General features: G+C 36.5%; 2 protein-coding genes and 1 pseudogene across 5 annotated transcripts in view; 1 reads left to right on the forward strand and 2 right to left on the reverse strand.

Annotated features, from left to right (window-relative positions):
- frmpd1b (FERM and PDZ domain containing 1b) overlaps positions 1–17,715 on the reverse strand; it is a 35,618-nt gene extending 17,903 nt beyond the window's left edge. Inside the window, exons 1-4 of one of the 4 annotated variants that reach the window (XM_026247668.1) lie at positions 17,482–17,715; positions 10,975–11,113; positions 1,953–2,060; positions 257–417 (exon numbers count right to left, since the gene is read on the reverse strand). In XM_026247668.1, coding sequence (XP_026103453.1) covers positions 257–417; positions 1,953–2,056 — 265 coding nt within the window. In that variant the 5' untranslated portion in view covers positions 2,057–2,060; positions 10,975–11,113; positions 17,482–17,715. Of the gene's footprint in view, positions 1–256; positions 418–1,952; positions 2,061–3,030; positions 3,206–10,974; positions 11,117–17,481 lie in introns of those variants that run through there. The other 3 variants (XM_026247669.1, XM_026247667.1, XM_026247670.1) reach the window with 3 other exon arrangements.
- Positions 17,716–18,840: 1,125 nt separating this feature from the next.
- LOC113074961 (glucosamine-6-phosphate isomerase 2-like) lies at positions 18,841–24,109 on the forward strand. The gene is made up of 7 exons (XM_026247671.1): positions 18,841–18,979; positions 19,286–19,449; positions 19,591–19,692; positions 20,093–20,275; positions 21,037–21,221; positions 21,998–22,172; positions 23,457–24,109. Exons 2-7 carry the CDS (start codon positions 19,326–19,328, stop codon positions 23,519–23,521), a joined length of 834 nt encoding a protein of 277 aa, XP_026103456.1. The 5' UTR covers positions 18,841–18,979; positions 19,286–19,325; the 3' UTR covers positions 23,522–24,109.
- A 2,919-nt stretch (positions 24,110–27,028) lies between these two features.
- Positions 27,029–27,722, reverse strand: part of LOC113074966 (translation factor Guf1, mitochondrial-like) — a 21,473-nt pseudogene continuing 20,779 nt past the window's right edge.

The raw sequence follows: 27,722 nt of genomic DNA on the forward strand, positions 1-27,722 counted from the left end.
ACAACTGAGAAGCAGGACAGAGCTTTTTAGAAGTCTCCATTTAATCTTATTGATGTCTCAGAGAAACATAAGTGATCTTAACAGGACCATGTGTGGTGTTTCTTTCCTCCGGGGTACATTTTCTCACGCACAGTCAGGACAGTATCCAAACCTGGCTTCGCTTAGATCATAATCTGTGTTTAAAAACAACCTGCTGTAGCGCTTCCCATAAGCCGAACTCCACGTGAAGTGTGTGTGTGTGTGTGTGTGTGTGTACCTGGAGTGACGTCCCTGACCAGCAGGGGGTGCTGTGATGAGAGACTGAATCCATGGGAGTCCAGGACAGCGTCTCTGATCACCTCCACCGTTACCTTCACAGGGAAGTTCTGCTGGCCCGAATCCCCAGAGCGTGACCTCCTGCCTCCTAGAATACGCTCCCTTTGAGAGACGGATAAAAACACTCAGGCTGTGTTCAAAATCAAATACGAGTGTACTGATTGATCTATTAGTGTACGACACTATAAACTGCCTACAATTTAGAAATTTTAATAACATGCATGTTTGTATTATTTTTAAAACCAAATTTATAAAACATATATAAACATTGCTGTTCAAACGTTTGAGATCAATGAGATACATTTAATTAATATAAAATACACTAAAATCAGTAATATTGTGGAATATTACTGCAATTTAAAATAGCTATTTTTCTATTTGAATATATTGTAAAATGAAATGTATTCCTGTGATGAAAAGCTGAATATTCAACATCATTCTTCCAGTCTTCAGCATCACATGATCCTTTAGACATTATTCTTATATGTTATTTGATGATGAAGAAACATTTCTTATTATCAATGTTGAAAACATATTTTTGTAGTAATAATGATATATTTTTTCTTTCTTCTATATCATTTATTTGAAAACATTATTTTGTGACATCATTTTCTTTACTGTCCCTTTTGATCTAGTTAATGCATGCTTGCTGAATATTAGTATTAAAAACTTAAGCACAAACTGTTGAACAGCAGTGTACATTTTAAAATATTTGTATTTTTAATCAGTCAAAAATCCTTTACCTAATTTAGAGTTCCTGTTTTGACCATGTTTGAGCAAAGTAAATACGTTTTAGTCCAATGTGATAACATTAACTAGCATTTTCTCTAATTCCTAAAATTAATAACTACAGTATTAAACTACTGAGACTTTTATTCCAAAATATCATAATCCAATCAGTGAAAGACCACATGAAATGACGTCACTATATACCGACAGACTCTAAAACGTCTGATGAACGTGTGGTTGCATGGATGGAGATACCAGCGGATGGAAGACGAATGAAGCCCACAGCAGATGGAAGTTTGAGAAGATCTACTATCTTCTATAAAAATATTAATTAAGTGAAGTATTATCTGAAGAAAAAGAGCCCACAGCGAAATCTCTATAACTACCACTCTCAACAAACACTGAATCTCGTCAGCTTCACAAAGCTGGAATTTATGGTAGGGCCGTCTGGAAACCAAGGCCAATAACTCATACAGGAACCATAAAACCTGTGACCCTAATTAATGGAAAATAGTACTATGATCTGATTAGTGTTCTTTGCCTATATCTGGATGCCAAAAGATGGCTTCACCCCACACAGTCTGTTACACACATGGCAGATCTGACTGGTTTGGTGGTTGCTCTGTGTGCCGTCCACAGTCCATGCGACATCGCATCATCAAAGTGTGCACTACATCAAAAGATGACTACAAAGGCTAAGAGCACCAATTGGGACAGAGCCTAAGTCAACCGTCTTCCATGGCTACATCTAAACATCATTAGAACTGCCTGTGATGTTCTGGAGCTCCAAATATGAAGGCCGTTTCACATTTATAGGCTTTTCTCTCCTACAAACGCCTTCAAGAAACGCTTTTCTGCTCTGATTATAATATTATATGTCAGTGTGTGTGTGTGTGAGGTTAGTCCACCTGCTGAGAGAGTCTCGAGAGCGGCGCAGCCATTTCCCCACCACCTGCTCCACCCGGCCGACCCTGCCTGGAGATCGACTTCTGCTTCTTTCTCGCTCCTCCATCTAACTGAGAGATAGAAAGACAAAGTGATGAGTGAAGAGAAAATAAGGATCATACAGTGTAAAACACTTTTACTTTAACATCAATATCAGAATTGACCATATTTTCACTTTGAGACCCATGAAGTTTTGTGGCATGTTGTCCATGTTAGTTGGCTTTTAGGTCATTATTTTACTGTACACACTACCCTTCAAAAGTTTGGGGTTGATACGGTTTTTTTTTTTTTTTATATAATTTTTTTTATGCTCAACAAGGCTGCTTTTATTTGATTAATATATGGTAACATAAGTAAAACTGTAAAATATTATTACTATTTTAATGAATAGGTTTCTGTTGTAATATATTTTAAAATTTAATTTATTCCTATGATTAAAGCTGAATTTTCAGCATCATTACTCCAGTCTTCAGCGTCCTTCAGAAATCATTCAGAAATCAATCAAAAGAAGCATTTATTTTATTGTATTGTTCTTTTGGAACAATACCATTTTCTTTACTGTCACTTTTGTCTTTGCTTAATTGTTTTTTTATCTTACTGAGCCCAAACATTTGAACCCCAGTGTATGCGTTTTAAACTTGTTTAAAATTGCAGTCCTGTTGCAACTTCCCATTTCAAAAGAAAATCAACACAGGAAAAAAAAAACCTCAATGATTTCACAGAGCAAACAAGAAATGACATTCACAATCCATTTCACATTGTTAATGAGTCAAATCCATTTACTTTAATTACAGATGTATTTCAGATGCAGCTTATTTCATATTCTCATCTCAACACTCTCTCTGTCCTGTCTGTGTGCTGGGTTTTATGTATGCTAATAGCAGCGGCACAGTCATGAGGTGACACCAGGCCTGCCATTTAGAGGACAATTTACGTCACAACAGACAAGATATCACATGCATAATAACATCAGCCATCTACAGATGATAGAACTGCACACTGCGCCTATGCAACACACACACATTCAGTCCATCTAATTACCTGAACGACTTCTCTCGCTCCTCTGGACATCTGCTGCTACAAACACACATGCATCTCTCTCTTTCAGCCTCACACTGTTGTAAGTGTGTGTTATCTCTGCAGTCAGACACAAGGGAGCTCTTACACACTCACTCAATCACTCACAGACCACAACTGCTCTATACTGCACTGTGTGTGTGTGTGTGCGTGCTTACAAACATATTCTGACTGATCAATAGGCACAGTTTTCTTCTTCTGTGTTTCGTCAGGCTCAGAATAATCTGCTTGATTATGCACTGATTTACTGGTTGCACTGCATGCTGGAGAGGGTCAATTGACCTTTTACCTTTGCTCTATGAGTCAACCATTGCATATGGATTCAGTCTAAACCTGATGTCTATGAAGTTTTGGGACTATATATACAAGTGCATCTAAATAAATTAGAATGTTGTGGAGAAGTTAATTTTAGTAATTCAACAAATTGTGAAACTTGTGTATTAAAAAAATTAAATGCACACAGACTGAAGTAGTTTAAGTCTTTAGTCCTTTTAATTGTAAAGATTTTGGCTCACATTTAACAACAACCCACTAGGGCTCTCAACGAATATTCTAAATTCGAATATGTATTTGAATAGTAAAAAAAAAAAAAAACAAGTTCGAAGGTGAAAATTAATATTCAAATAAAAAAAAATGTGTAAAAAAAGGCCCGCGGCAGTAGAGGTGTGGTTGTCTGCTTTGCGAGTGGGTGCGCTGGCGCGCCTGGGTTCAGGAACAGGTCACAGGAGTTGCACCGTCTGGCACAGCATCACTGCTGAAAGTTGACGCGTCTTCATGGAAGATGCCAGCAAGTGCAGAGCCCAACTCGACCGTAGCAGAGAAAATGAGGTAAAATTGTTGACCCGCGAGAAAAAGTTGTATGCAAGCTATTTAAGATACAGTTAGCATACCGCATTCGACCACTAGCAACATGAGGTCACATCTCAAAAATGTGCACCCAAATGAGCATGGCATAATGTGTGGAACTCCAGCTAAACAGTCACGTCTTGACACTTAACGTTACTTTGCATCGCCCGCCACAAGCTCTTTGTCTGCAACACGACAAGAGGCCATAACGGATAAAATAATTTCGTTCATTTGTAAGGACATGAGACCAATCAGTATCGCGGATGGGGCAGGCTTCGGGGAGTTCTGTCAAGCAATGGATCTGAGGTTTGATTATTTATCGTTTCATGTCAAGGAAAAGTTCCATGTTTACCACAGCTCAGCTTGCTCGGAGCATTCAATGTCAGTTCTATATGCTGTTAAACTTCAATTAATATTAATAATATTTGTTTCAATCACTGAATGAAGCCTGCTATATTTGGGACAACAGTTGCGACCTTAAATTGCTTGCACAAAAATTTGTTTGTTCATTTAAACCATTATGTGCAGAGAACGTGAGGGTGAGAGAGAGTGAGGTCTGCAGTCTTGGCCATTAGTTATTTCCTTGTTTTTGTGTAGATAATACATTGTCATATATGTTTAAACTTAAATAGACTATCTATACAAGTAGTTATGTCTCTTTGTATTATTTTGGCCTGTTATTGACGTAATGTGCGTCATTGACAACATGCGCAACCAGATGTTCGAATAGTTTGAATATTTGTGTATTTTTTAGAGGGAATATTCAAACGTCATTTTTAAACAATTTTGACAGCCCTACAACCCACCAATTCATTATCTCAACAAATTAGAATACTTCACAAGACCAGTAGGGGTGCACCGATCAAGATCGGCCGATCAAATGTGCATCTCGTCAGTAAAGCCGGTTCTCTAATCAGTGGTAAATTCCATCAGGTGTGTGATTTCACATAGAGCAGCTGTTACTACACAGAGCCGTTGTTAACTGACTAGCTGTGCAAATCCACGTTCATTATCAGTGTTTATTTGCGCAGCTAGTCAGTTAACAACGGGTCTGTGTAGTAACAAATGCTCTAATAAATCGGAATTTACCGCAAGATTTACTTCAAACATACAGTTTTATCATTACCAGAGAAAAATGACCGTAGAAGAAAACAATTAGCGAAAATAGGTGTGTTTCTTTATGGATTGTGTTGATGTAAAGTAAAACATTTAAAAATAATTTTAATTTGTCCATTAATAAAATTAATTGGAATAAGACTGCAATCAAATCAAATGTAATTGTAAAACTTAAAAAAAACTTAAATAATTTTAAGTACTAATATATTAAATACTAATATATATATTACATAATAAAAACAACAGTAGCAAATAACAAAATTACTAGAACTACAACTTAATTGTTAAATATTAAATTGAACTATTAAGTAAAAACTATAGCAGTTCATAAAAAAAAGCTAGAAGGGTTTATATTCACATTGTTACATCTTCACAAACAGACAGAAACGAAATAGGTAGAGACAAGTATGTGTAAGCGTGTCTTACTTCAAAGCTGCTGAAGCAGGGAAAGGAGGAGCTCATTCATATGACTGACAAAAGAGCAGATCAGACCCGTTCAGATCAGTTTTATGTTTGGTCTGCGTTACAGAACAGTGATCATAAACCAGCGTTTCTGGCCTTTGAATTCAGATGGCTGTGACTGACACATGGCACTGCCTGAATACTGGAATTAAATAGATGAAATCATAATTTCCAATTCACTCTCTTTGAAAATTTCCCTGGTTTTTGGTATGCATAATTCACATTACTCTAAACAAAAAAAAAACTTTTTAGTTTCTAATATTCTGGGGCATTTTTAGTGGGTTGTTATGCAGTTGCTAGGTTGCTCTGGTTGATTTGTTGTGCCCTAGGTTAAAACTATGATCACTTAGTAAAGTAGCAGCACACCTTTCCTCACACATGACTTCAGGAATACATCTTGAGCAGAAATGCTGCGGTATGAGTTCCACACATAAGTTTAATGGTTAGGATAAAAGGACGTATATGAGCAACAAAAACAGTGAAGCTCCACTCATAATATCACAGCCTAACATCCAAGATCTGTTGGATAAAATTAAATTCTGACCTACATTACTTCATACTAAATATTCAAATCAATATTCATGCTGAATATTCAAATGCTGCTGCATGCCGTCTGTGAATTGAAAATGCATGTAAACCCAGTTTAGATGATCTCTTGACCCCCAAGGCTCCTGGAGCGCAGCTAGATTAGTGGCTCTCATGGTACTGTGACAAACATGATTAAACCAGTGTGCAATCAGAGCGCTGAACATGTGCGTGCGTGAGGTATTACTGGATTAGTACACCCACCTAGTAAGGGTGTCATTTAGTCACTTATACTGATCCGAATCTGCAGATCTGAATCGGGCAGCTGCACTGTGCTTATGCATTAAGTAGGAGATGCTATTGATATTTCATAGCTGCACAGTAAAAAGTAAAAGTTAACTGGATGAATGTAAAGTGACTGCAGATAATAAAACAGTAGGGTATGGTTTTGAGAATTTATGCACTGTATATGGGACACCCGTGTGTGTGTGTGTGTGTGTGTTGACTGAGGTAAGAGCCTGAGTGCAGTCATGAAAACGTCTGCAGTGACAGTTTCAACTTGTGTTCATCCATAAAATCAATGGGCCTCTTCTATTTCCACCTGCATTTCTGCATCTTCTGCAAGACTCAAATCAAACAGCAATCTAACACAGCTCTCGATTTCGAAGTCAATAGTAACCTCTACACTTGTGTATTGATTTTTTTTTAAAGTCCTTCTGCAACAGGTTTTTCTTAAAGCACATACACACTGAAGAAAGCTCTCAAAGCAAAAAGCTTACCAAGTTGGCTAGGCTCATGGAATTGAATTTATTAAATGATATAATTAAGTTTTGTTTTAGCCACTTAGTTCCAGTGTGTTGACTGTCTTCTGTACTAGATGTAGTAAAAACAAGTTCAGTTTACATGAAGAAATGTTGAAAATCAATTGCACAAGTCTCCATTGCTTAAAATGAAAAATTAAATCCATTTGGATACCAATAGTACTAAGGATGTTTGCAGTACAAACTATATGTTAACAATGTACTGTAATCTTATTAATATTAAGTAACATTCTAAATTAGCTAAAACTGACATCTTTAACTCGATACTTGATTCGTTTATTCAGAAAGAGTCTGCCTTATTTAATTTATATAATTACTTACTTTAACTTAGTTTCCCTTCAGGTTTGATTAGTAAAATAAGGCAATAGTAAACTGAATTTATTCACCTTTTTTCCACAGTAATAAACAGGAAAATAATTTAGAAAAACTCATCAGTTATGAAACAACTTCCATTTGAGATATAAAGCAGCTCTACATAAGACAACAGTGTCATTATTTGGCTCAGTTTAGTTAAGTGTTGTTAAAAATAGTTTAATGTTGAGCATAACTGGAAAATGCAGGTTCACTATTGAAAATAGTTCCAGGCCTGGAAAACATATTCAGATTTATACATGGCTGTACAGAAACACAGAACTTGTGTCCATGTGTTTAAAACGTCTTTCCAAAGTTAATAATCCCACATTATTTCACACACATAGCTTGTTAAGATCTAGTTTACATGCCACAAAAAGCAGTATCCGGCAGACAATGCAGATTCAGAAACCGTTTGAAACTGGTAGTTTCAACACGTTCTTGCCACTTTTGTGTTAATATATGCATCAGCAAACAGTCTTTGAGTTGTTCATCTCAAGCTGAAACTAGACAGTTCTTGGCCAAAATAAGATGCAGTGTGGACCAGACCTTATGCTGATAGAAGTCAGGCTCTGTGAGATTACTTCCAGCCTCAGTATTTCATTCAGTTCCTTTGAGAGCATCTGTAATGACACTGCAGCCTCCAGCGGTACAGTATAAGTGCTCAGATTTAGACACTCACACTCAGCTAAGTGATTTCTGTCGTTTTCTGACAATCTCACTCCACTAATACTGCACAATTAAGTCCAAATCATTGGCTGCAATCATTCTGTCTCACTCAAACTCAACTAATAATTCCTTAAAGGGTTAGTTCATCCAAAAATAAAAATTATGTCATTAATGACTCACCCTTGTGTCGTTTCAAACCAGTAAGACCAGTAAAAAGGTAATAAAACATCTTCAAATTAGTCCATGTGACATCAGAGGGTCAGTTAGAATTTGTTGAAGCATCCAAAATACATTTGGTCCAAAAATAACAAAAATTACGACTTTATTCAGCATTGTCATCTCTTCCGTGTCTGTTGTGAGCGAGTTCACGACATGAGGGTGAGTCATTATTATCATGAGGGTGACATAATTTAGATTTTTGGATGAACTAACCCTTTAATGCAGTCTTTAGGACTCATGCTCTAATAACTTCCCACTACTGCATACTACTAATGTGTACTGTATATACCGTATTTTCCGGACTATAAGTCGCACTTTTTTTCATAGTTTGGCTGGTCCTGCGACTTATAGTCAGGTGCGACTTATTTATCAAAATTAATTTGACATGAACCGAGAGAAATTAACCAAGAGAAATGAACCAATAGAAAACATTACCGTCTGCAGCCGCGAGAGGGCGCTCTCTCGCGGCTGGAGACAGTAATGTTTTCTCTTGTTTCTTGGGTCTAAATAAATGCGACTTATAGTCCAGTGCGACTTATGTATGTTTTTTTCCTCATCATGACGTATTTTTGGACTGATGCGACTTATACTCAGGTGCGACTTATACTCCGAAAAATACGTTAATGGTTTTACATTCATGTACGGGTTGTTTACTGACATATAGGGCCAGTTGTCTTGCTATTTTGTTACACGCTGGACCATGGTTCAGGAAGGTCAATATTTAATTCTCTTACACTTGGCCTATAATGAAGAGAATGACAATAAACCTAACTTGACTTTTAAACAGTCTGGCCCCATGACTGCAGTTTCAGCAGCATCTGTTTCCAGGTTTCTGTATGATCTCTTTGCTTTAATATATCACCAGGGCCAAAGATGTCTCTTTTCAGACAAAAGCGATGACCGTTGGGCACAATAGAAAGCTGCTGAAAGAAGCCTACATTCATCTTTTGATCCATTAAAGTAATATTCCAGGTACAATATAATTTAAGATCTATTGCTAGCATTGATGACAGAAAATCATCCATCAAAAACCTACAGTTTACAGTAATACATTTAGAGATTTTAGGGTTCTGGCTCCTTAATGATTTGTTAAAGATTATTTGAGGAAGAATAAACAGCATCCTCATGAGCCTAATTCCAAATCATTTCAACCAAACAATACCAACAAATTAAATGTAAACTGCATAAAAAAACAACAACAACAAAAAAAAAAAACTTATTTTCAGGTGCCCTTTATGGAGGCAAAAATGTCAAAAACAATGTTTTTTAAAACTCTCAATCAACTTCTTCGCAAAAAATTATTCACTTTTTCAGAGAGGCAAAATAGCTATTTTAGAAGCAATTAAATATTCTTTATACACAAGTATTAAAATTCATAACATTAATAAAAAATGAACCTACATTATAAAAATTACCAGAGATAGTTATTGTTATGGTTTTTGTTCTTGGTGTCCATAAACCTTTAGCCTTGTTATTCCTCTCTAATGTAGCTTCTTTCGCTGGACAGAAGAGATATGCATGAACGATGCTAAATCAAAGTTTTAGAATGACTGTAGTGCTGTCAATCAAAGCACTTGGCACATTGTGATGCTCACAATAAGCAACATCTTACTGTTACCCATCTATAATCAGAGCTATAAGTCATTCTAACAGCTAGCTACTAGGCATACAGCCACAGATTCTCCACCGCTTCTGACCATGTGGTCCAGATCGCACCGGGAAGCTGTTCTCAGCTCTAAAACCACCTCAAAGCATCTATTAATGCAGCCTACAGTAACTCTGCACCCTCCCTCCCTCCCTCCCATGTCTGTCACAACCCCCATCTCCTCCTGAACTAAAGCAGACGCTTATAATAAACACCATGCACGCTGTTGAAGAAGACTGCTTGATGTGTTGCTCATACTTTCTCTCCATTCTGTTCAGGATCCATTACTGAAAGAATCATTTTTAATATGTAACCATAACCTGTATGCTCAGTCACTAGATCAAATGTTCGAGACTCTTTACCAATGAAGGAATGACTCTAGAGATGTTAATCTGCTAGAAGACACTCTCGGTTAGTATTTATTATGCTTGCTTGAGTGCTTCACATCGCTGGTTGAATGCACTGGTCGTCAGCAGTCATGCAATGTGACTGTGACCCACTGCACTGAGAAGCTGACTTAAATTCAAGTTGAACCAACTTTGCTTTTTTTCAATAGTAAAATGATTTCTCCTATCACATCCAATGTTATTTTAGTGTTATTTATATACTATTACATTATTTATTCATATCAAATTTGATTATTTATATTTTTAGCTTTTATCTTAATTTTAATTTTGTTTTGTGCATGTCCTTTATATAATATTTCTATTTAGATCATTTATTTATTTTATTTTAGGAATTTAACCAACTCATTTATTTTAGTCAGATTAATTTCATTTCAACTTTATTTCAATTACTGAAAATGTATTTAATTATGTATTTATTTTACCCCAGTTTTAACACTACTAACTAACACTAACTACTTTTATGGTGCATTTTATGTCCTTTTAGGATGAAAAGTGACCGCTTGCTTGCTTTCAGTGAATGGAAAAGAGAATATAAACGTCATGAGCAAATGATACCAAAATTTTCCATTTTTGGATGAACTAGCCTATTCCTTTAACATTAACCACCTGTTTTCACACTGCAGGGAAAAATCGAACATGTACGGGTTTCATTCATTCAAATTCAAAATCAAAATCACAAACAGCACGAATCCCTGAGGGAATGAGCGCTCAGCATCTTCAGAAAGATAAATCCCTGAGTGTTTCTAATTCAAATTATGCTTTCTGTCACAAGTGGATGCATCCATTTGTTACACCTGCATCTATTATACATCTTTTCAGCAGAATAGCTTAATGAACCGTAGCTCACCTGGGTTTAGCTTGTGTCCTAACAGCTCCAGAATGCAGAAATCTCAGCATGTGATTGGCTGTCACATCTCTCTTGTGCGGACTGGTTGAGAGGTGGCGGAGACGGGCCCTCACAACCATCAGGACCAATGAGGACTGATCTGCTAGAAATAAAAGCATAATATAAAAAGACTCTGAAATATGTATGGTACGACATCATGTAGATTACTGATTGTATTTGATCACTGTACATGTTCATAAACCCATTCACACTCACAATGAAAATGCATTACGCCAATGATTTTAATGCACTTTTTAAATGGCCAAATGTGTTTCCTAAGAATTGTTTTCAGATTAGTTTGGCTAATTGTTTGTTTTTTTTACCCTATTTTACTTTTTGAAGCCATTTCAGAGCAAACACTTTTCACAATTTTTGTTACAAGCATCTTTGATTAAAAAGTGGTGTAAGACATTTCTAAGAATCAGTTCAAACTTTTCAATTCAATGAATCAACCCTGAATGAACAATCAATTTGCAGCATCGCTCAAAAATGTCAATGGATGTTTCCATGTGGCATTTTTCATATGTTAAAATGTTTTAGTTACAATATATGCAATGATGATTATTACAGTAATATTGGTACATTTCAATAAAAATGGTTCAGTGGTATTCTTCATGTTGTCATTTTAGTGAAAATCAGTGTAGGAAACATAATCATGGTGACTGTTTGGATTTAATTATAGCTTTTGATATGAAACACACACACACACACACACACACACACACACACCTTTTTTCCAGTATAATTTCAGTGCAAATACATAAATATTGTGACAAAAGGCTGAAAAACATTAAGATATTAAAGTCTTAATTGACAGAGCCATATCTTCTATATCATCTGAAATTCAAAAGACAGACTTTTTGTCTCTGTGTGTAACTGTACACCTGGCCTGCATCAGAATCAGCAAATAAATCTGAATTTCTACACTAATCCTGATAGATGAATCTATTTCCTGTGTTCAGCCTCGAGTGCAATGCTTGCCCATCGACTGCGCTTTATTAACATTTCAGAGTGTGTAGTTCTGAGACTTTCACTCCAGTGCACATGAAATCATGCGATGAGAGCCATCCTCAGGCTGTGTCTCACTGCGTTTGTGTCACATACATCTGAGGCTCTTTAGGCCTCAAAGCATCTGCAGGGCTTGTGATGTCAGCAAACATACATCTTGACCCCCTGGATGTGATTTCAATTTCCCAGTGTCCCTTTTCCCAGTGCAGCCCTTGTGGAACTGAGGTCCAGCCGTTCAATGCTTGCTCTCTTTAGCACGCCGTACTGACGAATATCTAGCTCCTGCCGACTGCAAGACTCATGAATAATGAATTCCAATAATGCAGCTACTGCACTTGAGCAAGACTGCTGCGGTTCATGTGCTTCACAGCCAATACGAGAGGAAGGTGCGATAAAGACAAATGACTACATTTAATAATATGAAGACATTTTCTTTTTTGGAATAATAAATCATTAACATGAAGACCAGAACCAATCTTGATTTCATATTGACCGGATGCTTCTATGAAACATAAATGAGACTTTCTGCGGTTTTCTTCTGGATGGACGTAAGCATAGGCAAAGAAAGAGGAAACAAACAGACATAAGAAGCAAGAGATAAAATAATGAAAAAGGTGTGAAAACTAGAGAACATAAACAGAAGGACTACAAAAAACAGTTAAGCGGGGCGGCGCAGCACCTTGCCGCAATACAGCAGAATTACTGCTCAGCAACAAATTTGTCAAGAAGCAGTCAATGAGGAACGGCCAAATAAACAGGCCAGGCATGAGTCTGACCTGTGCTGCTCCGTGTTGCAACAGTCTGGCATTCCAAAAATACGCTATTTTACGCCTATTGAACAGCGTGACACTGTCATTTCCAACCCCCTACAGAAACAGCATCTCTTTGCCCTCCGAAAATAAACTGGTGGAAATGTGGAAACCGTATCAGTGTCTTCGTGATCGTTGGACTGCACAGACACAATCAGTCCCCGGGGAATCAATAGAGATCGTGTCTGCGAAACGGAGAGTTTGTCTCCTATCCTATCTGACTGGGACAGAAATGGATGTTTGCTTGTGACTCTGACATTTACAGCTCTCATTAAACTGCTAAAGAAGTCGAAGGAAAAGGTCTACAAACGTCAAGACCCAGAAACGAACATGAACAAAATGAGGTGCTGCCTTTTCACACACAAAACCAAACCGCATTACAATTTGGCATGCGTTTTGTCCTGCACAGATTGTTTTGGGGATATGAATGATACTTAAAGTTGTGTGGCTATTTGACTATGCAACAGAGCGCTGCAGTGTTGATGTCCTGTATTTTTGTGTGCCAACCCCTGTGTTGGCATCATCCTGGATCCCTTGACAAAAACCCCATTGCATTTTTCCATTGGCTTCTGGGAAATGCATAAATACAAAGCTTTTTTCGAGTGGTCTATAAAATGCATTATCCCTCCAGCTCTCTATTGGATTTTTTTAACTTTAATTGTATTTTGACTGATTATGGGAAAAACACACAGAATTCATGAAAGAGTACTGCATTAGAAACTACCTGGCAACCCCTGAGCAACCACAACAAAAACCAACGCATGTCGCAACTGCATAAAACTGCATCAGAATGCCGAACACTGTCCATGTAGGCACTCTTTCATTGCATTTGTCCTCATTTTCACCCTTCTTTCCCTCAGCTGACACAGTCCCGTCTCTCCCCTCCCCCAACCATCTCGCTCTCTTTCAGCAGGATTGAGGGATTGCACGGAATCAGGAAGATGATTCTGTGGGCTCTGCCACTGAATGTTCAAATCCAGTTTGAACTGAGAGCAAGGAACGTAAAAGACAAGACAACACTGTGGCCAAGATGGGCCACAGCAGCTAGCAATGGGAGGGACTTAGCAAGAGCTAAACTTGTGTCTGCAAATATTATTGCTATTTTGTCTGGGTTTAGTATTACAGTATTCAATGAAAATGTAAATTATTTTTTAATTTACTTAGCCTCTTTCTTGTTTGCTGGGGAAAAAAATAGGACGAGAAATTGTGAAGAATGTCAAACCTCTCTTTATCACACAAAAGAACCTGGATGGCATTTCAATATTTAATCACAGGTGAATTCTTTCATAATATATAAAACAGCAGTTCAGAGATTCTTAAAAAAAAAAACAACAACTAATATTTCCTCATTATTTAGACATATTTAGAAAAATAATTTGTGATGGACACAATACTTCACTGCTTTTCAATAGTAGGTTTGCATGAGCAGTTCTAAACAGTGAGAGACTCAAAGAAAGAAGCTATTAACCATATGCCCTCCAGGTCTAAATGCCACTGAATTTTAGAGATTCCAGAGATTTCTAACATTTCACATTGCACAAATGCAGATTAAATGTAATGCATCTTGTTATCGGCTGCATCACATTCTTGAAAAACGCAACTATGTGGCATATGCTCTTAAAACGAGGGGTTCAACCCTGCTTGGTACTGCACCAATTGAGGACTTAAGAAATGCATCAGACGTGTTGTGATTCACAGCTTCAGTCTGTAAACTAGGTCAGATTTGTTTCATCCTATACCTATTAACTAACAGCCAAATAAATGGTCCTAGAATAATGCTGTTTCCTTTGCTTTGTCTGTGCCAGTCAGCAGTTTGTTGTCTGTTGAAAATGATTCCACATGTCCTCTTCAGCACTAATTAAATCGCTCTTCTCTTCCTGATTCTGCCTGTCAGAGCTGTCCATTAGCATATTAAAAGAAAGAACCTTTTGTGTAACCTCTCAATTCAATTCCATTGGCGACAGCGGCCGAGGGCTTTCAGTTCCCAGCATGCTGGTAAATCTAGCCACCATTTGGAGATTAATATTCAGCATTTGCACTTATTAATGACTTGCATCTGGAAATTAGAGAATGTAGAAATTTCCGTAGGTCCATGACAAGTTGGGACTGAAATCCTTGATTATTTCAAAAATATTCTCTAAAAAAAGGCTGATTTGAGTTTAAAAAAAACATGATTTTTAAACTCACACTGTAAGTACATCTACAAAAAGTGATTCAGATTAGCTGTTCGGTTAAACAAGTGGTTAATTTAGACACAAAATATGTAGACAAGAGAAGACCAGAGGCCATGAAAGAGGCTAATCATAGGTATAAGAAACCTATGCATGTTTGCATGTGTGTGTGTTATGAAGTCAGGTTGAATTTGGGTTACATGAGCTGCCTGTATTTCCTGATGTGTAAGTACAGCAGGCCGTTTCTCTGCACTGGAACTACATCATATGTTCTCCATTCATCATTGAGTCATCAGCTGAGCCCGAAGCCGCACAAAATGCTGAGAATACACACGTACACACACACACACATACACAGAGCAGGGGATTTCCCTAATTCAAAGACACGTGAACACACACATTTCCCACAGTGCTAATTCTTGATGTGATATCTGAGACAATATCTTATAATAAAATACCAAAGTCAGGTTCAGGAAGCAAAAATCCCAAATCAGTTTGCATAACATAACATAAAACTTTCAAAAGGAACCTGCTATGAGCTCTCGAGGACAAACAGTGGTATTGAAATTTTTTTTTTTTTTAAATATTTGATTTCTTTGAATTATTGCTTCAAAAGGTATTTCACCTGTCTTTTTATCTTTGATTTTACAATACCTTGAAAAAAAATCAAATCAAAGGTTGTTATACTGTAATTTGTACTGTATATCAGTACAGCTGGTTAATAATAATAATAATAATAATATTTAATTTTTGTTCATTTTAAAGAGGCCAAAGAATTAGGAAAATATTTGAAAGGGAAAAGGTAAAAAATGTACAGTAAAACAAAAACAAAACAAAAATAAACATAAAAGCTGTATTATTCTGTTGTATTACTAGCCATAAAACATCACCAGATTGCTCTTAAGATAAATGTATAATATCATTTGATTGACTCTTTATTTTCATATTAAATAGATACAATACATAGATTTAAATAATGGCAATACAATTCACCACCCCTCAAACCATGTGACCACAACATACTTCATATAGAGTAAAATACTGATTTTAAATATAATTTAAATTCACATTATTAATAAAATGTATGTTTAATAAAGATTTACAGTTGTGTCCCTACACTTTGTTACACTTTTTATAAGAAAGCTTGCTGTTCAATCCCAGTAAAATAAAACCGTAATAAAATAAATATAAAGTTTAAAAGATTAATCTAAATAATTTATTGGTATTAAGTTTTGTAGCCTGTTTTGTCTCTAGATCTCAGCATGCACAGAACATCATACACACTTTACTAAATAATCATGTTCCTTATTCTCCACACTTCCTCGTGATTTATTGTTGATAATCTAGTGCATTCGGCTGTGGCGTGCGCGCGCACATCCCTGTGTGCACATTACAATCCACTCATGAAAATGCATGCAAAATAAAGCTCAACATATTTAAGCGTAAAGCAGGAATAGAGCTTAAAGTCTAGTGCAGTGTACACGATGTGCCCGAGCACCCGAAAAACCGAGAAGACGAGGGAGAGAAAGAGGATTCATATGCCACACCTCACTCATTCAGACACGAAGCAGTTCTCCCACTGCAAGACATAAGCACATGGTCTACGAGATTTACAACTCCAGAGTAAATCTTAGGATGTTTCCACAGCATAGGTCTGAACCATATATAGTCGAAACGCAACGCAAAAGCCGCAGCGCGTGCAAGAGCGCGTCTCCAAAATAACCAGCGTTCTCTGCACAATGATAAACACACGCTAGACATGTCCGAGTCATTAAAGCGAATCGATTCCGTTGAACTGTTTATTCATTTGAAACGATTCAGTGATTGGTTTTAAAATAGGGTTACAATAAGCGTGACAGACCTGCTTGCGTTTTAACGTTTATCAGAAGTGCTGTTTTAAGATCAAGTCTGATCGTTAAAAATACAAATGTGACAATGCTCTTTGTATAACAGCCACTGCAGTTTTCAACTAAAGTCTCCAATTCCAACAAGGAAATACGCATTTTACAAAGAATCTTGTGCAACCAGCGTTAAAACAAATTCTGACGAGACTACTATGTCAATCAGACTGAAAATAAATATATTGAACAAATGACAAAATCCTATTCTCGTCCGACCCTAAATCCAAAATGACCTACATACGTTACTCCGATCAAACTGTCTGTGTTTCCTCGATCCAGAGTGTTGAAACAGATTTTTCCAAATCCGTAAGTGTCATCTCATTCAAGATTGAAGAAGTCATGTGTGTTAATCTAGTAAACAAAGAAAGAATGGTCAATCTTTTGTGGGTTCTCCAGTTTAATCTTAATCCGATTTGAATCTGGCTCTCCGTCCGTCCGAACAGCAGTGAGCGCACAGGAGACATGCATCTAAAGCCTTAAAATAACAACCCTTGATCCTCTAAAAGGCTCCTTGTTGGCACACAAACACATGTCCAGTGAATGAACATGCAGAAGAACAACAGATAAAGCTGCACCCACCTCGTGGTTTGAAAGGACGCCGGTGCGGTCCGGTGATGGAGAGCCAGCACGGGACGAAGGGAGCAGGTGTATCCGGCTGATTCAGACGGTACGGACAGGTGTGGGATGATGTTTGGGATGCGTGTGGGTGCAGGATGCTGGCAGAATAGGGACCAGTTTAATCTTCCATCTGAACGCAGACAGCCTCTCCTCGGCCGCTCCACCCCTCCCTCATCCCTTCCCAGTGAGGTCCGATTCGCAAATTAATCGTTGTTTCGAAACGGCTCTTTGTATTGATTCGGTTGAACCGATTCAAGAGGATCTGACCATTTGTGTGACTTATTCGAAAAGAAAACACAATTAAAATAGCAGTATTTCATTCGAAAACTAAGAACAATATATTAATAAACCAGAACATTTGCACTAGGAAAATAAAGAGATACAATTTCCACACAGCATGCTTTCAAGCCTATTATTATTATTATTTACTTTTAAATTCAAGGACCGCCAACAATGAGCAAAAAAAAAAAAAAAAAAAAAAAAAAAATATATATATATATATATATATATGTATATACATATAATTTTATCTATATGGATGTAGGTTATACGTATTAACTTTGAGACACAGAAAAACAAACAAAACTATAAACAAACAATATAAAGCTAAGTCAATGGGAGGACGAACCAAACGTTAACAAACACTTCACTTTTACGTTTGAAATTTAAGCCATAATTTGGATGTGTTGTTTGAACGCAGCAGTAGGCTAGAACAATATTCAGGTCGAATAGTTTATCAATTCCTGCTCGTTTGCTAAATTATTTTAAACAGAACTATGTAGCCGATTCAGTTCAGATTCATTTTCTGTAAACACTACTGCAATGTAGCGTCAAACGAATCGACGGATCATTTTTTTTTAACCAGTTGACACGAACTGTCCGAACGAACCGATTCGCTCAAATGAATCAGACGTCTGCACACTATCATCCCTCAATCCGACGTCTTCTGTTCCTCTATCTCCGCCGTCTGCTTCCCTGGGGCCCTCATGCAAGGTCAGGCATAGAAGAAAAAGACGGACATTAAACGACTTGAGTGAAAATTGGACAAATTATAATTACGCTGGGGAAAACATATAAAACATAGATATACAGATATCTGCACTGTTATTTATTACCTACAAATTTACAGTTTGTCATGCCAATAAAACGCATTTTGATTAATCAATAAAGTCTCTTATATCAAACAACTGCGTCAGTACGATATGACATACTAATATTTCTTAGTTAACATATTTCGAATTTAAACGATAGCCTACTAATGTTACATGCTTAATGTCATTTCATTCATACTGCACATTGCTTATTTCATATTAGAGGAGTATTCATGGGCAGTTGTTCCAACCCGGAAGTGCGTCGTCAGGGCACATGACCAGGACTCCATCACATGATCAGTGTTTTCAAAGAAAACTTGTAGCCATTCACTCGGACGTGGCTGAAATCCTGCGCTTTATTACCGCAGGTAAAAGATTTTATTACCCATTATATATCCATAACCTTTATTCGACAACTTTTGACACTTAAAAACGCAGCTGGTTGTAAATAAAGCTGGAGGATTTTATGGCATTAATATAAGTTCAAAAGCAAATGTGCAGTGTTATGATTATATATCGTCATACTGATTATATACTGTCCGTGTTATTTGATCATATTTATTAAATCAAATGTGCATCTTGGTTGTTTTGCCCCTCACTGGACTTGGGCTTTGCTAGATCCTCTGAATTGGTCAATGTTGGTCAATAATGCATTGATCTGTCTTTATTTTTAGAGTCTTGAGGGTTGCAGCGACCTGTTATCAGTGAGAAGTCATGAGACTTGTGATTCTGGACGACTATGATCTGTCCAGCGAATGGGCTGCAAAGTACATCCGCAACCGGATCATCCAATTCAAACCCAGCGCTGACCGCTACTTCACTTTAGGACTCCCAACAGGTAAACTAAAATTCCCAATCAGTTCCCAATGCATTAAACCCACCCCCGTTTCTCTTAGAAATATCTGGAAATTCAACACATCAAGTAGGTTCTGATTATTATATAAGTATATAGATCATTATATAATCTGATTATTTGCAGGTAGCACACCCCTCGGCTGTTATAAGAAGCTGATCGAATATCACAAGAATGGAGACTTGTCCTTCAAATTTGTGAAGACCTTTAACATGGATGAGTATGTGGGTGAGTGTGAACTGCACATATCACTTCTTATGAGAAGTGCTTGGTATGCAAGATCTCCACAAACTCTCTTAAAACAGAACGAGATCGAGTCAGCATAAAATAACGCATAAAACAATGTTAAAAAGCATTTACTCACTGACCCTCTGTCCTCAATCCCTTTCTAGTGTAGTTCAGTAAACAATTATTAAACATTATAGTCGCATTGTGACACGACTAAAACAAAGCATGTTGTCCATCAGATTCTCAATATAATGAATCTACTGGGTTTACTTGTTTTCATAATTCCCATTGTTCATTTTCTTTAATTGAACGCAGTATTTATGTCTGTGTTAGAGTAGAAAGTAATGCAATAGTTAAAGGCACAATCATAATTAATGTCTACATTTCTCTTCTTCTTCAGGTCTGCCCAGGGATCATCCCGAGAGCTATCACTCCTACATGTGGAACAACTTCTTTAAGCACATTGACATCGAGCCCCAGAACACTCATATACTGGATGGCAACGCGAGCGACCTGCAGGCCGAGTGTGAAGCCTTTGAGCAGCATATCACTGCTGCTGGTGGAATTGAGCTGTTTGTGGGAGGTGCATACAATAAATCAGATCCCAATAAATAGTTTTTTTCAGACACAGATTAATCGAGAGACACCAGTAACAGTGCTTTGTGATGCATATCTTAATCTGTACACACAAAACTTGCTCTCTATGCAGTTTAACTGCGGCAATAACGAATGCTTTTGTCAGCAATACTTGTAAAGTGATTGCATGTTCTACTTCAAAATCAAAGGTCTGTTTGTTGGCCACAGAACTGATTCTTAAGCTTGCTGTAGCAATAATTGATTGCATATTTATCAGTGTTATTGTAATATTATTTATATAGTATTGTAGTATTTAATACTATTTTGAATTAGCATTTAGCATTTATTTTACATATTTTATTTGACTAAATTTGTGATTTTATACTTAAAATAAGCTTTAATTTACTGAAACTTTAGTTTAACTTTTAAAATTGTATGCATGTTGAATTATTTATATTTTATGTGATGCATTAATTATTTATATATTGCATGTACGGAGCAGAATGCTAATAACTTTTATGAATTTATTGGGGTAAATCTCAAAAAAAAAAGAGAAAAAAGTAATGGATTCAGTTAAAAGAAAATTACAATTTTATATATTGTTCTTATAATTAATAAGCTCATTTTGGCTCATAACTGTAGTGCCTGTTTTTAGTGATTTGCCTTACTTTCATACCCAACTACTTTTATATTCAGAGTCATTGCATATTCTCATCCATTAATCTATTATTAATCATTCTCATTTATGTAATGCTTGTTTTTTTTCAGGCATTGGTCCAGACGGGCACATCGCCTTTAATGAGCCCGGCTCCAGTCTTGTGTCCAGGACAAGAGTGAAGACCCTGGCCAAGGACACAATAGTAGCCAATGCTCGTTTCTTTGGGAACGATCTTTCCAAAGTGCCCACAATGACGCTCACCGTTGGAGTAGGAACAGTGATGGATGCCAGAGAGGTAAAGTAATTCAATTACTTCTGTAGTATCATCTGTCATATAAGCCATAAAAGACACAGATGTATTAATGAGGCACAGAATGGAAAACAAACTGATTGTTATATCAGCTGCAATGTTTAAAGTACCTTATTTTGAGTAATGTCACTCGTCATCTGAGTGTTCCTGAAGGCATCTTTTGTCCTTATCTTCAATAGAATCCTTTGTGATATCAGTGTCTTCCTTTTGTCCCAGTCAGACACACTTTTGTTTGGAGCATCTGTCCTCTGTAATTGATAGATTTAATTATCTTTTATATAATAACAAATGTTCTCATTGTTATAGCACTAAACTGAGCATGTGTCTGTTTCTCAATGTGAGATTGATTGTGCTGGAATTAGAAACAAGTACATATACATACCTGAATACTTTAGCGGACAGGATGCTGGGTAAAATGTTCTTCAAGTCACATGATTTTGTTGATGTGGATGCCAGACATCACTTGACTGTCATGATATCATTAGACACTGTGCACCTCTTGAAACATTTCCAAGTTGTATTGTCCCAAATTGTAAAGCATTATAAGATTTTTTTTTTTTTTTTTTTTTACTAAAATGGTTATTACAGTAATGAGAATAGATATTTTCTTTTGGTTTATGACCTGAGAATTTCTTTATTAGACATAAGAAATGTTGGTGACTGACTTTAAAGTCTGACTAGTTTTTGACATATGCTGAAAGCCAGCGTCCTGGATTTGATCGTTGTAAGACAATGCTGAACTTTTTGTCTTTGGTTTTTAGGTCATGATTCTGATCACGGGGGATCATAAGGCCTTTGCCCTGTATAAAGCCATCGAGGAGGGTGTGAACCACATGTGGACCGTATCTGCCTTCCAGCAGCATCCACGAACCATTTTTGTTTGTGATGAAGACGCGACGCTGGAACTCAGGGTCAAAACTGTGAAGTATTTCAAAGGTACGTGACTCTGCTGCCTGAGGGGCAAATCTTTGACTTTCGTATATGGAAAGTTGCTCTTTTGTGGAAGCAGATTGCATGAAGATCAAAGGACTGGCAAACTGACTAAAAAGTTACTTATTTAAAAGGTAAACTTTCAACTCCGTTCAATTCAAGCAAAAAAAAACTAACATGTTCATTCAGATTTACCATTTATCTCTTAGAATATAAAATTCTGTCAATCTGATAAAGACGTGTACTGTTGTGACTTCATGAAATTCTTTATATCCTCGTGGCCTCAGGATTCATATATAACCATTCAAGACTTTAGATTTGAGGAAAACATTTATTTCATAATGATATCCCCCCACCACTGATATCCCAGTTTTTATTCTCCAATGAAAGGTTATATTTTTGTGATTTTTTTTCAAATAAAAGATCAAAAGGACTAACAATGCAGATTTATTTTCACAGCCTTCTTTGATCATATTTACCAAGGGCACCAACAATTGTGACCATGTGTTTGCGTGTGTGTGTGTGTGTGTGTACATATATATATATATATATATATATATATATATATATATATAGTGAACATATAAATATATACAGTACAGACCAAAAGTTTGGAAACATTACTATTTTTAGTGTTTTAGAAATAAGTTTCTTCTGCTCATCAAGCCTGCATTTATTTGATCAAATTTATATTGTGAAATATTATTACAATTTAAAATAATTGTTTTTAAATTTATTATACTTTAAATTATAATTTATTTCTCAAATATATACATTTGTGTGTGTATTTATTTATATATACATATACACAGTACACACACATATATTATGTAAACAATGTTATTTTGGATGGAATCAATTGATTTGACAGCACTAAATATTAATACACAATATTAATGTTTTATTAATATTAATATTAAATTGTATTGGTTTTATTGTCCTTGGTGAACATAAGAGATGTCTTTTAAAATCATTAAAAACTTCTTACCAACCCCACACTTTTCGCCATCCCTTTTTCCCCTTTGAGCAAACCCAATAGAGCAGCTGTTTGTTTGTTTTTCATCTTTTTTTACTGGTCTCATCTCAGTTTTAGTGGTTGGCTCGTCTCAAAGTCAATATCTGTCTAAAGACGGCAGGTTCAAGATCTAAACCCGTCTGGAATGTCCATCACAAGCGCTTTTCCCAGAAACACAATCTGTCCCGTCTTAAGGGCTTTGGTCTCTCCTGGGGGTTTAATATCTTTGGCTGGACTGGATTTCCTAAACTGCTGATGGATCTTCTCTCCTACAGGGCTGATGCACGTCCACAATCAGCTGGTTGAGCCGATGCTCAGCGTGAAGGACTACATGGACTGAACGCGCCAGACGGGACGTCTGGAAAAACAACAGCAAAATCAGAATGGCATGAGTGTGAATGAGTGAAAACTGGCCTCAGGGACCACAGCAGTTTTGAATGGTCAGAAAGTGTTTAGATGTCAACATCAGCATAAAAAGTTGTACAAAATGCCTCTGCTTTTCATGGTGCCATGTTTACATACTCCAACTGGATCTCTGTATTAGCCTTTATAAATCACTTTGAAAATACTTTAAGGCCAGTATTAACAGGAAAAGACCATGGTTTAGGGAAATTATACTAAGAAACACTCTTTAACACTTTCAGCTAATGTTTACTGTTTTCGATAACACTATTAGTTACTGTTCTTTGTGATATACAGGCTTTTTCCTTTCTTAAAAATGTAAAGCACGAGTCTGACATTTAACTTGTATTGTAAAACACGCTTTCATTTCATTGATTCATTTCATTTCATCAGTTTGTGCTGACTTTTTTGTTTTTGGTGTTACTAAACCCTCCTGTACTGTACTCTGGTGAATGTTTTTGGAAGGAGAGTATACATTTTTATGGATTTACACATTTCTTTGCATTAAATTGTTAAAAGAATATGTGAACTGACTCTTAACAGAATTGCACTCCAAAAACCAAATCATCCACTCGTGTCTTTCTGTACTCAAGGATGAATAAATAATAATAATAATAATAATAATAATAATAATAATAATAATAATAATAATAATAATAATATTCATTTATTGTCCCTTAATTTGTACAGACAGAATGAATCTTACAGAAAGATGTCCACGTCATATTTTGAGTACCACATGTCGCACTTAGTTCACGTCATTTCCACATTCAAAATTGATTATGAAGAAAACAATATAACCATATATTCCTAAGGAATAACTGTTGTACATACATTCACCTCTTCCGTTCACTAGCAAACAATTGAAACATAGCTCTCCCAGTAGATTGATTCACAAATCTTCAGCAACATCATAACTATCCTTCCAAAAATCCTAACCCCCTATGGGGTACGATTTTATGTTCTCCATGTCTGTAATAATTGAATGTAAAAAATAAAACACTGCATAGACTTCATTGTAAGAATTAAATATAAACTAATTCCTGTGCATATAAAATATATTCAGTGTTTCTTTATTGAACCAACATGCAAATAAGTCCTGCGCTGCACGGATATATTTACATATTACGATATAAACTAGTTAGCAAACCATGATATGTATTGTAACACCACCAAGCCCCATTACGAATGATTTATTTAAGCGTAATGCATTTAAATGGTTTTCAAACAATATTTTTATTTTAGTAGTCCATATGACAGTCCTAACCACAAGCTAGAAACAAACACAAAAAACATTCTAATATGAATAAAAAAAATTCAATTATAAAGGGTGAAATTTGACAGTAGTTTCTACAACCCTGGATATTTCTCTTGATTTTTATGGTGAAACAGCTGTCAGATAGCAGTAAAGCCCACCTTTCTTTGATTTGACTGGCCATCTCTATTATTTTGACACTGACGAATGCTGGCAAATGTCACGGACCCCTGAGGCAGCTAGCTAGCATGACGGTAATCTTGGCGTTGTACAATATTTTTGCAGATTCTTTCTTCTTTTACTTTTTGGCAGGCCACTAATTAGAAAGATGGCGTGCTCAATTGCAACCATCATTTATTGTCAAAGTATTAAGAAAATGAATGGCCTTAAATATTGTTAAAATTCTATATGCACTATTTTTTTTTTATTGTGGAGTTAAATATAACATGGACATGTTCTAGTCTTGTCAGACTCACCTTGCATAAGCTCCAACACTCAGAAATGTCCTGGACTGCACTATTTTCAGCCTTACATCCACAACCACTGCAACTCCCTCTGGCGCTGGATGGGAATGAAATGTGTTCAAAAGAAAACAGCGCTGCCAAATACTTCTGCATCCACGCAGGCTAAACGTTTTCCACTGAAAACCCCCAGCTTGCAGACTCTGAATCCGCTCCTGAGAGAACTGCAGTCTTGTTTCAACATGATGAAGATGAATTCATCAAACCTTCTTTACTTTCCCAGATCAACATCACTTAGTTATATGAACTTTAATAGCATTTCCAAATCAATCATCATACTTAACATTGGCATGTTCATATTCACAAATCAACCCCAGGCTTTGGTGTCTGTAATGATTATGTTACTAAGGGAACTATTTCTGTTTAAGAACATAGATGAAAGCATCTTTTGGGACGTCAGTGTGTCAGATTTGGTGCAATTTCTTCTCTCCCTCGGCCTGCTTCTTTAGTAGCTTCATTTTTCATGTAATGTCACCACCGTACTAAGAAAGACAGATGTGACCAAGAATCAGCAGCTAATCAAAAAGGAAAAGAACATTTATTCTCTATGAGAAGAGGTACGCGATATGCTTTTATCCTAAAGTGGAAAACAAAGATAAGAAATATTCAAGTAGTTCCACTAAAAATAAAATTTTGCTTCTAATTCATCCATGATGTACTGTAGATGAGATTGTTTCTTCATCATAAAAGATCTGGAGAAATTTAGTGTGACATCTCTTGCACTGCAGTGAATGGGTGCCATCAGAATGATGAGTGTCTAAACATTTGATAAAAACACCACAATAAATAGAAAGAAATCCACACTACTCCAATCTATCAATTAACGTCTTGTGAAGTAAAAAACTGCATGTTTGTAAGAAACAAATCCAACATTAATGCATTAACTTTAAATCCACCTACATATTTGTTTACAACTGTTTTTACATGTAAATGGCGCTTGATCTGGGCGTATATCTCTCCTGATTCAGACAAGACAACTTTTCACTTGAGGAAGCAATATTACAGATTATGGACTCATATTTGAGATTGAAGCAAAGTTAAGAACAGCTTAATAATGGATACATTTTTTACATATACGCCGTTACACAAAATGTTAATGCACTAGAGTTGTGCCAATTATTTCTTGATGATTGTGATGTTTTTATCAGCTGTTTGGACTCTCTTTCTGATGGCACCCATTCACTGCAGAGGAAACATTTGTGAGCAGGTGATGTAATGCTAAATTTCTTCAAATTTTTTCTGATGAAGAAACAAACTCTTCCACATCTTGGATGACCTGAGGGTGACATAGTTTTTAAGCAAATTTATCTTGATGACACTCACAATCACAGCAATCACATCAAAAAACATGGAAGGTGAGAAGGTGAGTGTTTGCACATCTGCAATACGTCTATAGGACTTTTCCTATCAGTTGTCAAATAGACATTGAGAAAATGTCTTTAAGATGTTTATGAATTAGAATGTATGTAAAACTGAAATCTTGAAGGCGTCTGTCAGATGTTTGTACACAGCAGATGCTTCGCTGTTTGTGCTAGCTGGGTTTGTTCTGCTTGGATTATACATTTGTTTCATGTAGTATGTATCTGTAAAGCGACTTTGAGTTTCTGAAATGTGCTATATAAAATTATTATTATTCAAATAAGCACTAATTCCTTCTTTCACAATGAGCTCACCTGGCGTATCCTGACGACATGGATTTGAGCTGGTCGTAAAAGTCCACCAAGATTTCATTTAGAGCGAAGATACACTTCATCATCAACCAATGGTCATTGATGTAGACCATGTTCTTCTGGACAGCCCTGCGGCTCTTTAACAAGGCAGAGAATTGCATTGTGGGTCACTACAAATGCAAGACTCAGAATATGCTTTCACAGAAACTGAGGCAAATTAAGTAGATTTGGTCGCTTTGGACTTCATCCTTGAATTAGGAGAGTCCAAGATTGTTACTTTGTGTGTTACTTAGAGTGAGTTAACCACGCTAAACTGCAGTCAACCTGAAAGGTGACTGATCTTATCTCATCTGAAACAGGGTCATGATCTTCCCAGTGAAGTCATCCGGAGCGATGATGGTTCCCATCACCATGGGTTCCAGATACTTCACGACCTGTGTCTTATCAGGGAACTGAGCAGGGTTGATGATGGTGATCACCTCTTCACTGTGTTCCTACATAACAAAGACAACTCAGGAATCTGTTCCTCAACCCTAAACGTTCATCTTTCTGTGTGTACTATATCACTGAGAAGAGTGCTATCCAAGTGGTACATGGTTTTATACTTCTGCTCTAAACACTGATTAAACACTTCCATATGCAGCAAACCAAGGAATCCCAGCCTGAGAGAGAAATTCACCACTTTATTTAAAA

This window comes from Carassius auratus, unplaced genomic scaffold (genome assembly GCF_003368295.1).
Source record: "Carassius auratus strain Wakin unplaced genomic scaffold, ASM336829v1 scaf_tig00015876, whole genome shotgun sequence".
Taxonomy (NCBI): domain Eukaryota; kingdom Metazoa; phylum Chordata; class Actinopteri; order Cypriniformes; family Cyprinidae; genus Carassius; species Carassius auratus.